This window comes from Lontra canadensis, unplaced genomic scaffold (genome assembly GCF_010015895.1).
Source record: "Lontra canadensis isolate GAN:19392208 unplaced genomic scaffold, GSC_riverotter_1.0 scaffold98, whole genome shotgun sequence".
NCBI classification, from domain to species: Eukaryota; Metazoa; Chordata; class Mammalia; order Carnivora; family Mustelidae; genus Lontra; species Lontra canadensis.
In genome coordinates this window covers 5,072,597-5,089,815 of record NW_022631092.1, presented here as the reverse complement: position 1 = coordinate 5,089,815, position 17,219 = coordinate 5,072,597, and the positions used below count along the sequence as shown (strand labels likewise).

Sequence of the window (17,219 nt, the reverse complement as noted above, 5' to 3'; positions counted from 1 at the left end):
GCCCAGTATCCCAGCCGAGGTCATGCTAAACCACCTGGAGCCAAGCGCGTGAGAGAGCCCAGCCAAGAGCACAGAGCTGTCTGTGGCTGCACATGGATACCAGCCCGAGCCCAGGGGAGCCAGCTGGCACATAATCACGCGAACCATAGCAAATGCCTGCTGTTAGAAGCCACTAGGGTTTGAGTTCGCTTGTTACTCAGCGATATCTAACAGAAACACCTGGTCTGCCTGCAGACTGTTGACCAGGAACAAGAAAACAAACCAACAATCAAATAGCTAAAAAGCAGAAACACAGACTCGAAGGTTGTAATGGTCTGAGGCTCTTTAGGGAAAGAGAAGCAGTTTGTGGCACTTCATAAGACGCTGGTCATTGGCAGTTGCAAAGCGCAGTATAAAAGTCATCCAGGAAAATTTAACTGAAATATAGTATCCTTTCTTTAAGAAGGCAAGTGCATGAACCATACCTAAGAAAGATTCTCGTTTGGGGGCCCCTGGGTGGTGCAGTCAGTTGGCTATGCAACTCTTGGTTTGTTTGGTTCAGGTAGTGATCTCAGGGTGGTGAGACTGAGGCCTGTGTCGGGCTCCGTGCACAGCGCAGAGTCTGCTTGGAGCTTCTGTCTCCCTTTCTCTCTGCCCCTCCCCCTTTCTCTCTCTCTCTACTAAATAAATCAATCTTAAAAAAAAAAAGGAAAGGAAAAGATTTTCATTTAAAATACTTAAGATAACAGGCTTAAGGTGTTAAACACTGTTTATCCGGGAGATTCATTTGTGTGTGCGGGGACCATACTACCTGAAGCAAAAATCGGGGGTACCTGGGTGGCTCAGTTGGTTAGGTGAATGCCTTTGGCTAAGGTCATGATCCCAGAGTCCCAGGATTGAGTCCCGCATTGGGCTCCCTGCTCAGCAGGAAATCTGCTTCTGCCTCTGACCCTCCCCCCATTATGCTCTCTCTTTCTCTCTCAAATAAATAAATAAATAAAATCTTAAAAAAAAATCAGGTAGCATCTTAGAACTTTTTGTTGCTTCCAGGTGCAAAAGGCAGCATATGCTGGGAAGTGGAGTTTGGTTGTCATGATGTTGGCCCTTAGCCACTCATGGTGACAATGGGACAGTGCGGTTGAAACCAGGATGACCCCAGAAGATCTGCACAGAAGAACCAAACTCTTCCCATATGGCCTTTCCTTCCTCACAGGTGCCAGAATAGCGGTGCCATAGGAGGCAGCCGGGGCAGAAACACAGATGTGGGCTGCAGGGCCAGCCTTCCTGGGCAGCCTGTGGTCAGCAGATGGAAGAAACAGGGTGGAAGAGTTGCATTTGCAGAAAGCCGCTGTCTGCAAGACACGCTTCACTTCGTGGCTTGCCCTTTATGGCTTCCTCTGAACACCATACACCCAGTTCTTTCTGTTCCACGTACCTGAAGTCCGCTCCTTTCCAAGACACCATTAAGCACCACAGGGTGCTTAATGATAAATAAATCATTAAAAATGATAAAAATAATGGTTCGTATTTATTGCCTGTGTAATACATGCCAAGGACTGGATGAACTCATTAACCCTGTACGTTAGTGCTACTGCTCTCTCTCCTTTAAAGAAACAGAACAGAGGCACAGAGAGAGAAAGCAGCCTGCCTAAGGTTGCACAGTTAGAAAATGGGCAGAGGCAGGACCCCAGCCCTGACGCCTGGCTCCACACCCATCCCCTGATTCGTCCTGCTGGGCTCCTTCAGTAGGCAAGTGTCCCTATTCCCTTCCCGGCTGGGTGTGCTCACAACCTTTGACCACAGCCCTGACCCAACCCATCACCAGCCCTGGAGCCTCTCCCCAGCATCAGTTCCCAGGGAACTTTGTGGCACGCACCTGTTCTCTGGGGGATGAGGTCCTTCGCCTGGTGGCTGATTAACACCCATCACCTGCCTCAGGCCCAGGGAGAGCAGCGCCGGCTCCTGGATGTGTGTGCCCACCTGAGACAGCTCAGCTTTCAGCTTCGGTGAGCAGAGCAGTCGCACCCAGGGCCAGCTGCCAGCGCCCCCTCCCAGTCCCCGCCCCCGCCGCTGCTGACAGCCCGAGGCTCCAGACTGCTTTATCTCCTGCTCACACCCGTCTCCTCTCCCTCCTCCTCTCTATCTGGGAGTTTCCTCGTGGTTCTAATGAAAAACCCTTGTGTCACATTGAAAAGTTGCCAGTTACTGCTGCTGGGAATAAAATCCGGTCTCTGCTGGGCGGAGACTCCGGAAGCTTCGAGCTGGGAGTGAGGACAGGCTGGTTGGAATCATCTCTCCAGTCAGGCATAATGAGATGCTGCCAGGTGGGGCCTCCCCGACAGCGCTAAACAAACAAACACCAGGCCCTGCCAGGCTCCCTGCCCCACCTGGACCACCTCCGGCCCCGCCTCAGCCCCGCACACCTGCCAGGAGTCAGTGGGCTTCCCTCAGGTTGACTGGTTCAGGTTCTTTCCCCACGTCCCCCAGAGATCAGACAAAGCAGGGTGCCCCTTCTTCTGTGAGCTCTCGGGTCACACAGCTCAGGGCTGAGCACAGAGCCTCAGGGCTACACAGTGGCTTCCCCAAGGAGACCTGGTCAGTGCACCTGCAGATTATTCAAAATGCAGGCTCCTCTGGATCTACCTGGAGTCACTGAATCCAAATCCCTGCAGCTAGGGTTTGGGAAACCCCATTCTGAACCCCTCCCTGCCTGGACAGTCCTGCTCAAAACCACTGGACCCAACTGAACTGACCCAAGGGAAGATGCTTCCCCCCCGTCTCCCCCAAACCACCGCCACACACATGCTCTCCTAGGACTGCGAAGTCTCATGTGCCCTTCAAAGGCCAGGTGTGACTTGCACTGATCCTCCCAGCACATGGGGACAGTCATTCCTGTCCCTCTTTCACAGAGACGGAAGCTCAGAGCCCCTTACAGGCTACGGCACCAACGCACGCAATGTCACCCCACCACCTCCCTCATGGCCACTCTCTGGGACAAAGGCAACCACAGTGAGATCAGAAAGCAATTTTAGAGGCTGGTACTTGGGGAGACCCCCAACATGAGAGTTGGGTGGGGCAGTGGCTCTGTGGCTAGCAGAGTCAGCGACAGACCTGACTCCACAGAAATCCACGTCCAAGTGCAAGCTGAGCTCCAGCCTCTGGCCACCTTGCAGAACGCTTTCTTTGGAGAAAATGGGAATCTCAGTGATTCTCACAAGGGGCAATTCTGCCTCCCTCCTGGCTCTGCCCTGGGAACGTTGGATGATACCTGAAGAGATTTTTGGTTCTCATGATTGTGAGGTGGGCTTTGGCATCTAGTAAGTAGGTAGAAGTTGGGGAGGCTGCTAACTATCCTAAAATGCAGAGGACTGCCCAGGATGTCAATAGCGACATTATCAGTGAGTCCCGGGATAGACGGAGATGCCCGCTCCAAGCCAGGGATGTCCTTGGTCCCCTGAACACAGAGTGTTCACTCAGCATTTTGGATTTGGGAGAGGAATTTTTCTTAGCCTCAATTTCTTGTTATTCATCTAGAAAGAGGAGGCAGATCAACCTAGAGGCCAGCAGAGAAAGGCTCACAGGTTGAACACACAGCCAGCCCTCTGTGTGAGCTGGGTTTAAAGGACCCACTTTACGCCAATATCCATTAAATGCTAAGACCCAGCTTAAAACCTTGATCCCTCAGATACTGGTCAATGCTTAAACAATAGCATATGGATGGACAATCGTTCGGTGTGAGACTGTCTGATCAGATTTATTCCATCACGGATTCCCCAGGGTGTCTCTCCTCTTCACCGAGGATTCGAAAAACAGACCATTTAGCTGACAAAATTGAGTTTCCCCTGCATTAACGGAGTGGGAGTGGAACCAGCTCCGGGTGCAGATTGTAGCACGAATGCTCCTGAGGAAGTCGGGCTGGAGGTGCCAAATATTTTCTTTACAGTTGATTTGATGCGGTTCTGGGGTTGATGGTGTGTGGAGGTGGAACGCCTCCTGACGGCTCGGCCCCCTTGGACGAGCACGGCCAACACCTCAAAGGGCACACATCATTTTCCTCACCCATAAAGGAATCTGGGCATTTTATAGCTGAAAAGGGACCCATTCCACTTGAATTAATCAAGAGGCTGAAGGTAAAAGTGCATCACGTAGCTTTTAAGGACATTCTTCCTGGATTGACAAGGTCCCATGGCCACCCCCTGGAAAGCTTCAACAATGGAATGTTTCTTGACATCACTCAAGGGAGGTCTGCTGTCTTAGCGGTACTTGCGTGGGGTCTGTGTTTTTTCACTCCTCAGTTTAAGAGATGACTATGGTCTGCCTCTTGGTGTAGTACATACTTGTTAGCCGTGACCCCATAACATTTCTCCTTTGTTAAATTAGAGGAAAACAGTAATATTATTGAGGGGAAACATACCTTTCAGCCACTTTGGACATTTTTAAACAATGTCTGTCAATCTGTGCATTCAAAAATGTTATCTGGGGAAAGATAGAACAAAGGTATTAAGATCAAACTTGGTTTTTTTCCCCTTCTCCCTATGAACCCAAACCTTGTATTTCCATCCATAACCAAACAGCTCTTCTGGCCAGCCTTTGCCAATGCTCCAGCTTTGCATTCCGATAATCATCGGCCCTTCTGGAAGTTCCCACCATACTCGGGAATCACACTCCACAATTTAGCCTATGCTAATATTCTGTACTGTGTTGTAGCCTAAGTCTTGACTCCCAAAAGTGATTGCAAGCTTAAAGGCAGTGGTAGATATCCTAGGAAGCTTAGGAGCACTTAGAGGCACTGTAAATATCTGGTTGGACTGATTTCCAGTGATTTCCCTCTGCACACCCTTCACAACTACATTACACCCACCATATGCTTGGTGTACTTGACTAGATCATCAAATAGCGACTTCACATACGTTTCCTCTTGCCCACCCCAAATAACCTTGTCAGGGGCGGGCAACTTTGGGTTTCCCCCTCAGAAGCCAGTAAAACATAACATAAAGACCCTGAAGTCACTTCATTGTCAGTGAACCCTAGAAAGGAGTCATGTAATTAGCCATTGTCTGCTGTCCCTGGTTGACCAGTTAGCTTCTCATCATGAAGGAAGGCAACATTGAACCAAATAAAGCTGAAGTGGCACAGAGAGTTGGGCTTTCTTTATTTGTAAACTTGCCTTTTGAATCACAGCAATAAGGTCAGTGGTTCTGAGCTGGCTTACTCTGCAAGTTCATTACAATCTTAAGGACTCTGTGATATCTGTCCCCCCCACCATCATCCCCCACAGCATTCTGTGGGAACCCCAAGGGACTGGGATCACTCCTCTACGTCCTTCTCTAATAACTGCTCAGGGGAACTCGGTGGAGATTTTGTCCTCTCGAGCTTCCGTGGGTTGCTCGCACACAGCACTCAGAGGTTCAAGTCATCCACAGCTGGGTTCCACTGTGGTTTCCAGGAACTCAAAGCTCACTCAGCCTTCAGAGATGAACATTCAAAGGGTTTTCAACCTGGCCACGTCTCCTCCTGGGAGTGCAGTAGTCAATTCATTCACCTGTTTCCGGATGTCCTCTTTTGTAGTTTTCCTGATTGGCTGACTGGGTATGTGCACGGGGCTTTGCGACTGGGACTCTTCTGTCACGCCATACACTGACTAGAGAAGAAGCAAGAAGATAGAATCATGCGTCCTCAGAGGGGCAGGGCACCTTAGGGGTGGGCACTGCAAGAGCTCTTTTGATGCTTCCAATCCCCTCTGTGATGTCCTGACAATAAGTGACCAGCCCCTGCCAATTTCTACAGTGAGGGGACCTCTTCCTCTTGAGGCAGCTTGTCCCATCTTAGGGCTACCACTGTTAGATGATCTTTCCTTTCACTAAGCAGCAACTGTCTTTCGACTATTAGCATGTCTCCAAATATGGCCCTAGACCATCTGCGAAGAATCATCTGGGGGTTCTTGGTAAAGATGCACATTGCTGAGCCCCAACCCCAGACCTCCTGAGTCTTTGTGGGCGGGGTGTGGGAGCCTGCACTTTTATCAAATGGCCCAGGTGATTCTGAGGCACAAGAAAGTTCAAGAACTGTTGAAAGTTATGCATGGAAGAGCTTCTCTAGATTTTCTGTTCCCCAGCAGATGACATGCTCCTCTGGTATAAACTGGAGAGGGTCGGGTTTCAGACTCTTTCCTTTTCAGCCAAACAGCTTATAGCCTCAGTTTCTCCCTATGCTATGGCTGCTTATTAAGCAGTTTCCTTGTGCTGGAGACAGAGGAAAGACAATCTTTGCTCTGGGAATGAAATGAAACCCCAAAGGCTACGCAATGTATAGCTGATATCTATAAAATCAAGAAGGGGTCAGATAAAGAGGATGTGAGCTCCATGAAATTTTGGAAGATTAGAATTAGGGGGCCCTTAAAAATTAAATGAGGATGTTTTAAGACTAACGTCATAAGGTCTAAAACCTACAAGGACATAACTCACCTCAGTAAAGAATAAAATATGTAAGTGGATTCAAAAAGTTGAAATATATGTCATGTTGTGTGTGTGTGTGTGTGTGTGTGTGTGTGTGAAAATGAGAGGATTGGCCATAACAAGAAACAGCAATGCCTGGGGGTACAACTCTAGCTTCTTGAAATTAATATCATGGGGGACAGATATGTCCTCCGACGATACAGCCCTTGGTGCCATGGTGAAGTTGGGGTATACCAGTCGTGGGGCAGGCTGAGGGGGGCAGCCTCAAGTATGTTATGGCCACTGCCACTTCCAGGAGAGTGAAATACGGATAAATGATGGTTGGCCCATTCACAGTTGAGTACGATGGTGATTTGAATTTGGATGATCTAGGTACATAAAAGACTTTCAAAGTACTAAGCTCACCTTCACCTGTGGGACTTGGATACTTTTTGTTCCTTTAGTTTCTTTTCCTTCCCAGAGCCAATCGCTACTCACCCTCCACACCTCAACACACTTGAGCCTGCTTTGGAAGCCCTAAGGAGCCCCGGGTCTGGTGTCCCCTCCTGGCTCCCTGGCACCATCCAGCATTTCCCTGCCACAGCCCTCCTGACAGCCTGGGGGTTTGCCCCCTTCCCCCGCACCCTCTCTCCCAGGCTGTGGGTATTGTGACGACTTGTGTCACCGTATTTCAGCAGCAAGAAGGGCGTCAAGTACACACCAGCCACTCCACAAATATTTGTAGAATGAATGAATGGAATGGTTTCAAAGGACAAAATGGGGTAGAATTAACAAATAGCAAACGACTGTTTGAACAGTACCAGAAACAGAAGGGCTATTTGCATCAGGAATTTTTAATTTAGTTAAACTAGCGAACCTTTTTAACCTTTTGTGGGTTCTTCAGACGTCGGCATTTCCTGATATCCATTTCTGTTGTGTTCACACAGCCTGGCTGAGAAAAAAAAAATCATATAAATTACCAAGTGAAAAGCACACCTTCCATCGTGACCCAAGCGACACCATCAGACCCAGTCTTTGTCTTTCCCATTACAGGTATTACATGATTAACTCCACTTGGCTGTTTACAGTTCCTTTTACAAAGATGTTTCGTCTTCAGCATGTGTTCCTGCACGGAGGCCCCATATTAAATATCAAAGCCTACCCCTCACTATCTAGGGGTGACAATGCAGAGGGTAGAGTGAAGAGTTTATAAGCATAAACGTCCTTTTTTTTTTTTTTTAAAGATTTTTATTTTTTTGCCAGAGAGAGAGAGAGTGAGAGAGGGAGCGCAAGTGGGGGGAAGAGAAGAAGCAGGCTCCCCGATGAGCAAAGAGCCCGATGCAGGACTTGATCCCAGGACTCTGGGATCATGACCTGAGCCAAAGGCAGATGCTTAACCGACTGTGTCCCCAGAGTAAACTTCTTATTCAGAGTGGCCAGATCATTTCAACCACAGCCTTTGTTACTAAACATTATCTGACCATCTACAACAATCCAATATCATGATGGGGAAATACTTTCTGTGTTTTGCTTTTAACCAGCTTTTAGACATAGTTTGAGGACATAGTTTCCTCATTCCAGCTCCATTTCATGAGGAAAATGAAAGATTTGTCTTAATCATAGGAAATTAGAAATACAATCGCACCTCATTATGCATGGATTTTGTATTTGTGAATTCACCTACGAGCTAAACTTTATTCATAACCCCCCAAGTCCCTCTTTGTGCTGCCTTCATGATCATTTGTGGACACAGACAGAGCAGCAAAGGCTGTGAGCAGCCCAATGTGTGCGTTCCCGGTGACGCAAAGGTGAGGTTTTGCCTTTCTGTTTCATCTCTTACTGTGAACAAATGTTCTTTTGATGATCTATTTAGGACCACCTTTTCCACATTTCTGTGCTTTTTCTTGGTGATTTTGCTGTTTAACACAGCCCCAGAGCACAGTGTGATGTGACCTCTTGTGTTCCTACTCGCTAGAGGGCCGTGGGGTGTGTGACAGGGAACACAGGTGTGTCAGAGGACACTGGTGGTCCCAAATTCAGTATTCATGAATCAACAACATACATTAAATAAGACGTCTTTAAGCAGAAGCAGGCTATGGACATGGTTACCTACCGATCAACTGAAGAAAAGATTGGGACCAGAGGAACCAAACCCTGCACGTCTCCCAGGATAGTAGCTCAGCCCTGGCTAATTCAGCGTGCACGGTTATTTTGTAGAACGTTACTACCGTGAATATTGACAATGGACCGCACTTGAGGAAGATTATTCTAAGATATAGAGTTGAATGACAGCAGAAATGGAAACTGCTTGTTCAAAGCGGGGGAGGGAGAAACATCTATCATGCAAATGGATGTCAAAAGAAAGCTGGAGTTAGCTGTACTTATATCAGACTTAAAAACCAGAGACAAACGAGAGGTGAAGAAGGGCACCGTATCATAATAAGGGGACAATCCAACAGGAAGTTCTAACAACTGAAAATATTGATGCACCCAATTTGGGAGCACCCAAATATACTAAAAAAACCCCCCAAAAAACAAAAAACAAAAAAACCCCCAAAACTCAGAAACTGCTTATTTTGGGGCTGTAAACTTCTGGGGCCCAGAGGTCCTAGGGGAGTTCCTACAGTTCTCCTGTTCCAAGTCTGTATTTCACGGATGAATAACTCTTAAAAGCTGAAACTGACATACATTCCAGACAACCCACCAAGATTATATTGACGGAATGGCAAAACCAATTTCACAAAGTTCAGCAATGCTCTTTAATTTTAAGAATGAGACACCTGGTGGCTAAAGATAGTCTTTTCTTTCAAGTGAAGGAAGAGGGAAACAAAACAAAAACACAGAGAAGCAAGGGGAGCTTTCTCACCACTGGCCTGTGCACATCCCAAAAGGCCCGTTCTTGACTATCCAAAATTTTCCTTTCCGTCTTGTCCTTTTTCCGATCTATCCTGGAAGAGCAAAGAAAGGAGATCAGAGGCTCCTGTTTCTAGAGGCTTAGTGCACACGGGGCTCTTGGCATCTGTGCGGTCCCTGCTCTCTGAAGGGCTGTGACATAGGGGCGGACCCTTCCCTCAAAGGAACCTCCAGAAGTCCACATGTGGGATGAGTATTTTTCTTAGGCTGGACTGCAAGTCATCACAGATGTGGACTGAATGTGGTGGGCCTAAGGAGAGAACCAGAATCCAACTGTCCAAGTGAATGATTAAGATTGAGATTATTCAGAATTGAATTATCCCTGGACACACACCCCCCATCAAAGTGGATACTGCGTATTCAAATTATAGGAAAGAATATAACCATAGGCCTGCCGTGTTTTATCCTCAAGTTTGAGAATTTGCTTTAGATTCAGAGTCAATAGAAATGTCTTCAAAATACTGCAATTGCATGTTTTAAAAGTCACTTAAAGCCTCTAGCTTTCTAAAAGCAGAGTATTAGCCCTAGCATGTGACAAGAGCCAGAAGGCAAATACGGCTGGCTTCAGCTGGGGGAGGCACAAATTGCAGGAGGGAAATTACAGGTGACAAAGACAGATTCATTATGTTCTGATCAGTAAATAGATAAGAGGTTTTTTTTTTTTTCTTTTAAGCCTGTATTACATCATATTACCTCTCTAAGTAAAAAGTAACAGATTAATTGTTGTATAACTTCTGGTTCTTGGCTCTCTTGGGAGCACTTTAGTTTACAGCCCTGAAATAAACCATAATCACCCTGAGATTTCTGTGATAATTACCGTGTACTTCAATGGCCCACAATTATAGTATAATCACGGACTTAATCAAAAAAGTTAATTGAGAAATACCGTATATGTACAAAGTAACAATTTCCCCGCCTTTTTCAACATGCGATGCTGGGTGATCCTTAATGTGCAAATTAGCTCTCCCCTTTGCTTTGCAGTGGCTTCTGAGTACACAGGTTGGATTCTGCCTCCTCCCCCCTTAACCCTGCTCCCACTTTCTCTTTCCTCGGGGGCCACAGCTCCTCCAGCTCAGCTCAGCATCCAGTGCCCACTTCACTCCTGGCTACTTGGCAACACCAGGTAAGCTCTGTAGGCGTGTGGAATCGTGGGCTGAGGGGAAAGGTAGAGACTGCAGAGGGATGGGGAGGGCCATGGTACCATGCCAGCCACTGGACCCGAAGTCCTTGGGTCATTTCCATCTACGACCACACACCTGTGATGGATGCCCAACCGTATGGCCTGAGACCCAGCCCTGGGTGATGGACTGCAAAGCTACCCACCGAGTGCAGAGGGGTCCTGCTCAGGGACAAGTGGCATCCAGAGAAAAGATGCTCACCTTTGCCTAGCTCAGTGTCCTTTTCTGATCCCCTCCTCTGCCCCATTTCTTCTGTGAACACTTCTGGCTAAATCAGAGATCATTGCTGGAGAGGGCGAAAGAGAACCCAACCTGAGCTAGTTCTTTTCCTAGAATTGAAAGGACCTGGTTGACAACCATGCTTGTGGACAGGGGGCCATGTATGGGCCACTTCTCATGTTTCCTTAGGGAGGTAGGAATTTCCAGTATACTCCCTGGGAGGGAAAAGTATGGGGGAAACACCCCAGCTAGTCTTTCATCTCTTATACTCCAGGGGAGAAAAAGGGCCTTCACTTTGTTGGTGGATCTGAAAGAAGGAATTGAGGAAGCTCAGGTCCGTCCTTTCTGGGTCCTGTGCGTGGGCCAGCCTGTTCTTGGGACACCTGCCCCCTACATGCAGTGAACTTACAGGGCTCACATCTGCCCTGGGCTATAGGGTTCTCAGATATTTAGGTCTGCTCAGCATGGGCAAGTTGAATTCCAGGGTAAAGATCTGTGGTCACAGATCCAAAGTCATGCCCTAGAACCTGGATTTTATCAGCAATAATCATAACACACTGGACTCTAACGTCCAACTTCTGTGCCTTATTTCTGATGTTCTCAACCCCTCCTCTGGGGGCAAAGGGAGAGGGACTGGCCTCCCTAAAGCTCCAGCACGTTTTCCTATGCAGAGAGAATCTGCAGAAAAGTGGGTCTGATGTTTTTTCAGCCCCTGAGCCCAGAAGAATACTTGGAAATCTCTTTAGGAAATAGAAACTTCTTCTAACCAGATTTCTACGTTGGGGAGCAAGCCCATTGCCTGCTAAGACACATGCTTTTGAAGTTATTTCAGAGTGCCATTGATTACAAAGATGAAACTTATCCATCTTGACCTTGATTTCTACTCTGCTGCTCTCATGCAAGACGACAGAATTTGACCAGCCGTGGCTGGCCGGCCGTGGAAGGAAACCACTCTCACACCACCTCCACATTCCCGACAGTCTTTCTCTCTTTTCCAGGGTCTCTGTCAAGTTCACCTACTTCACTTGCGCTTCTGCTTGCATAAAGATGAATTCCCACTTCCTTGCAAAGGCCCTCTGGAGTCTTGCTAAGTTTTCCTAATGAGAAATCAAAATCAACGAGAAGGCATTAATCCTTGTAAGTCTGCACATCGACACCTATGCTTATTACAAGGCGGTCATCTATTTTGGTTACTCCCAGCAGAATAGCAGCACCCCACTTTAAATCCACTGGATATGAACCCAGTGTGATTCGGCCCCAGACCCTGCTGTACAGAGCAGAACTATTAATATTCATTTACACACCCATTAAATCTGAAATCTCTGTGGTTCACCTGATTCCTCTTTTCTCGTGTGTTTTACACGAACGCAACTCACATGGCGCTTGTCATCACCACCACGCAAGAAAGGGAGAAGGGTTTGTGGCTATTCATGTGGGATTTGGGGAAGGGATGAGGGCTGGGGTGCTTTTTGCAGCCTATTGGACATCTCCAAGAGCAAAAGCAAGAAGGGATTTCTCAAGATGCATCTTCCAGCAAACTGGGGCCCAGGAGGGCGGCAGGAAAGAGAAACACAGATGACCTGGCATTCGTGCCTTTGAAAGTTGGATTCAAAAGCAGGAGAAAAGGGAAAGTCTATATTTGTGATGCTCATGAAAGGAAAACCCAAAAACAGAAAGAAAGAAAGGGCATCCAGGGTTGCCTTTAGAGGAAGAGGGGAAAAGCTTTTCTCTAAGTCTGTAGTCTTACCTGATGGCACAATGGGACAGTGAGGGGGGTGTTTGACAGGTCCCCTAATGATCCACCTAATTCTGATGGAATGCAAGTCCAGAGCCCACATTATGCTATGTATTTTCATAGAGCTCATGCCAGCACTAATTGATTACCCTCATTAGTGGATTATTAATATAAAAGGAGCTTCAGTTGAAGATCAACCCACATAAACTCAGTTATTATCAAGGCTCAGTGTATGAGTACCTAAAAAAAAAACCCTGTTCCTATCATTCTTCTATTGTTCATGGGAAGCTGAGTTGGTGATGCCTACGTATCAGTCAATTAGGGAGCAGTTACATAAATTATGAACAGATATGCCATGGAATATTAGGCAGCCATCAAAACCAATAATGTAGATTATTATTACTGACATGGAAAGATTCTCAATATGCTTACAGCATATGATCAGGGAAAGAAGCAGCTTACAAAGTAATGTTCAGGCTATGATTCAAGGTTTTTTTTTTTTTTGTTTGTTTTGTTTTGTTTTTGTAAAGGAAAAAAAATGTATGTACCGAAGAAATGTTAAGGGAGAAGGATTACAGGCTTTCTCCTCTCTTTTCTTTGCTGTTTGAATTTTTAAAAATTTTTTTTATTTTTTTATAAACATATAATGTATTATTAGCCCCAGGGGTACAGGTCTGTGAATCGCCAGGTTGAATTTTTTTTTTTACAAAGAGACTATGTCGTCAGAAAAAAATTAATAAAATTACTGAATTTTGAAAACAAAATACTTTTAAATTTTCTAACCCACTTTTAGGCAGAGGTCAACTTCAAAGAACATCTTGATGCCGTATTCTTTACAAACACCAAAGCGGAACAGTATAGGGCAAGAGAGAAGAAAATGGAATAAAATCTATCTGGAGTTGATGCTATCTTTTCTAAAAGATAGGACCTTTTCTAAAACATGGAAAATGTGGGGAAGAGAGACAGTGGGGACAGGCCACATGCAGGCTGGGTCTTTCGGATGGGTCACACTAGGGGAGGGATGTAGCACCTTGTACGGGGTACACAGAGGTAGGAGAGTGGATTCTGAATGAGGGGCGATGGCTGGTAAGTGAGGGCTGATGGGGATAGGAACTAGGTGTCCAGATACTCAGATTCACTGAACAGCCATGCTAGGGTTTGCTTGGGAAGATCATAGTTTTCCAACATATTTATGTGTAATGGCTCCCATTGATAAGCACACTTTGGCCAGGTCCTGAGGCCCTGGGTCAAAGGTACCATGTCCTCCAGAACTGTTTCCCCACTGGCTTGTGCACAGGTTCCCAAGAGCAACAAAGTCTGATGCAATGGGCTCACACTTATTGTGGGAAACTGGGGCAGCACGAGAGGGAGATTTGGAAGGAAGGAGCCGGAAGTCCTGTTAATGTTGTTGGTTGACCGGGGAAGGACTCCTCGCTGCCCCCAGGGCTGCCCCTCGCCCTCGCTGCCAGCCTTTCAGTCATTTCTTGGCTCAGCAGCTTCCGTGCCTTCTGGAGGGTATGTGACAATTTGGTCAGTTTCCCAGATTCTCTGTGACCCATATAAAGTTTGGTTTAGGGGAAAGAATCTGCAGCCATAAATCTGAAATATTTCAAAAATTATCTGAGCTTCGAGTCCTCAGTGCCATGGCTCTGTTAAACGGGAATGGGTCTGAGTGTGGTGGGGCCTCCGAGTTTTGCAGGAATCACATTTTTGAAAGAAGGTGGTGCAGGGGGAGAACTGGGCATGTCTATTCATCGGACACATATCTTCTGGATTGAATTTGGTCCTTAGATTCGACCGCCAAGAATGGGGGAGTTGGGTTAAAAGATGCAATTAAAAACTATCATAGAGTAAGTTTAAAAAATTCTCATATTGTCTCCGTTTTCTCCTTTTGCGCAGCCGTATGCACTGAAACACAGGTATCGATTAGATTCCCAGAACGACCACCATAATCAGGATACAGTATAGTTCCATCATTCCCCAAAAAACTCCCTGTGCTGTCTCTTTACAGCCAAATCATGCCCTGACCTGTAACTCCCAGCAACCAGTGATCTGCTCTCCCTTGCGATGGTTTTGTATTTACGAGAGTGTGGCGTAAATGGAATCACACAGCGTGTCGTCTCTGGAGACTGGCTTCTTTCATTTCACGTAACCTCTGGAGTAGTTGCCTAAGTGCTCATGTGGAACAACAGTTTACTCCTTCTCAACCACAGAGGAGTGTTTATTTCCCTGAATGGACATACCAATGTTTATTTCACCCTTTACCTCCTAAAGCACATCGGGGTTGTTTCAGCTTTTGCTTATCACAAGCAGAGCTGTTCTACCCAGGTTTTTGTGTGAACAGGAGTTCTGAATTCTCGGGGGTATGTATGTAGGAGTGGAACTGCTCAGTTAGATGGGAAGTATATGCTTAACTTTGTAAGAAACTGCCCGTCCATTTTCCAGAGTGGCTCTGCCATTTTGCATTCCCACTGGGCATTCCCAGGCCACTCTGATAGGTCTCCAGTGGCATCTCACCCTGGATTTCATCTTAATTTCCCTAATGGCTGCTGTTGTTGAACATCTCTTAATGGGTTTATTTGTCATCCTTAATGTCCTCCCCGGTGAAGAGTCTGTTCAAGTCCTTTGCCCATTTTTGAGCGGTTTGTTTTCTTACTGCTGAGTTTGGAGCGCTCTTGTATAAAGATGCAATTTTATTGGGTGTTAAGAAGAGGTGAGAACAAAGGAGCCCAGATAAAGGGGACTAGGGAGAGGAAAAAGGAAAAAGAGAAACGGAACCAGAGCTGCCGATACGGTTTTATCCTCCTCCCACACTTAAGCTGAGAAATAACCGCACTTACCGCTTCATAATCTGCCAATTCCAGTCTTGCTTTGTTCTGCATTGTCCTCTTACAGAGATAGATGGCTGAGGGAAGAAGAGGAATTACATGTGCAAAACCGGCCGTGCTGTGGCGTCACAAATCTGTCCACCCATCTGTCCGTCTGCTCATCCAGCCAGCCCTCCCTGCGCCCAGTGCTGCGCAGTGCAGAAGATGCTTCTGCGATGCCTAACCTCCAGGAATCGTCCTGACACTCAGGATCGGAAGAGAACTCCATTGCCACGTCTTGACTGCTCCCTTTAGTCCTCCTCACTCTGTTTCACTGCAAGCATCCCCCACCAGGATCATCTTTGACATACATGATCATGTTCCCTTCCTGCCTCCACTCCCTGCCCTGCTTCCTCAGCAACCTCAGAGCAGGGTCGGGCTCCTTAGGGTGGCATGCTTGGTTCTTTAAGACCCAGTCTGCTTAGCTTGTCAACTTCTTCTTTCCCTGCCTCACTGGGCATGTGAGGTTCCCAGACCCCTTTCAGTTCCACGCTTCTGCCTATGTGTCTCTGCACAGGTCTTTCCACTTCCCTCTTCTTTTCCTCTCTCTGGCAACCTCCTCCTAATCTTGAAAGACCCAGCTCTGTGTTCCAGGTAGCATCTCCCTACCCTCACCCATGAAACTTGATTCCAGTGCACCGTAATTATGGGTTTACTAGACTGTCTCCAGCTCTAGGCTGAGGGCTCTTCAGGGGCAGGGGTTGTGTCCTACAAATCTTGAATCCCTACACCTAGCACCAGCACCGGCCCAGTGGAGTGGATGAACAGTGGAAAGGGTGGACAGCTTGGGTCTCTCTTCCCAGGCTAAGGAAGGGTTACTGGCCCTCAGTTCCAGAGGATTCTTTCCAAAGCCTGCTTTTATCACTTTCTCTCCTTGCCTCTGCTTCTTCAGTATCTCCCTCCTTCTCCAGGGTCAAGTCGAATGATCCAAGGAAGACAATAGATGAGCGGTACAAATGACCAATAGGATGAACAGGAGAGAAGGTCGGAGAGGACCTGTGGCTGACCTGTGGTTTGGCAACTTAGTTAAACTAGGAGATCTAGTCAGCTCCTTGCTGGATCAACCAACCTCCTCTATGCGATCTGGGAAACGTGCTCATGACAGCTTACAATACGCTGGGAGCTCGTGACTGGCAGCCTACTCTGGTGTGCTCATGCCCGTCGAGCTGTATGTGAGAGTGTCAGTTGTGTTTGTTCTCAGATCTGTTGATGTCAAGCATACCTGTTATTTTAATAATGCAAGTTCCCTCAATATGACATTTCACTGATGAAATTAATGTGAAAAGAGAGTTGTGGTTTCCAGGAAGACCCAGGTGAATGGTTCAGAACAACTTGGTAAAGAAGAGTTGGCCGACACAATTGCTCATGAGTTTGGTGGAAGGGAAATAACTGAGAAAATGGGGAGAAACAATAAAAATCTGAAAGTAGTCAACATGCAGGTTGTTTCAAAAGTGTGTTTGAATTCTTGATGCACTTTAAAGATGCCCACACTGGATGGTTTATCTTCAGTGTTTAGTTAAGAAAGAAACTCAAATTATTGGAGCCTGTAATCTAAGAGAGTCTTTGGTCCTATCTCAAAATGCTGTCAAATGATTGTTCCTTTGTATAGCTTATGTTGGTACAAAGTGATTACGGTACGAATGTATCTCTTCTGCATAATCCTCCACTTACAAGCCTTTGCAGAGAACCAGGCAGTCATAGCTCTCCATAATGTATGCCAAAGAGGCATCTGCTCTATTACAAGGTAACTTCTTCACTCTCTTGGACCACCATTTAGGCAGCCTATGGAATTGGGGGCCACTAAAGAGAAGCCTGTCACCAGCCCCGCTATGCTGGTCTCGTTGACCCAGGAGCAGAGCTGCTCAGTGGAGGTGAAAGCTACTTGGCTAATGCT

General features: G+C 46.8%; 1 protein-coding gene across 14 annotated transcripts in view; it reads right to left on the bottom strand.

The window, feature by feature from the left end:
* RGS6 (regulator of G protein signaling 6) overlaps positions 1-17,219 on the bottom strand; it is a 542,966-nt gene that overhangs the window by 67,045 nt on the left and 458,702 nt on the right. For all 14 annotated transcript variants that reach the window (XR_004380282.1, XM_032837489.1, XM_032837491.1 and 11 more), the window contains exons 7-12: positions 15,299-15,363; positions 11,744-11,820; positions 9,280-9,361; positions 7,291-7,365; positions 5,522-5,620; positions 4,394-4,455 (exon numbers count right to left, since the gene is read on the bottom strand). Coding sequence is in view for 13 of the 14 variants with exons in the window: in XM_032837489.1 (XP_032693380.1) it covers positions 4,394-4,455; positions 5,522-5,620; positions 7,291-7,365; positions 9,280-9,361; positions 11,744-11,820; positions 15,299-15,363 (460 nt within the window). In the remaining variant the exon portion in view is untranslated. The remainder of the gene's footprint in view (positions 1-4,393; positions 4,456-5,521; positions 5,621-7,290; positions 7,366-9,279; positions 9,362-11,743; positions 11,821-15,298; positions 15,364-17,219) is intronic.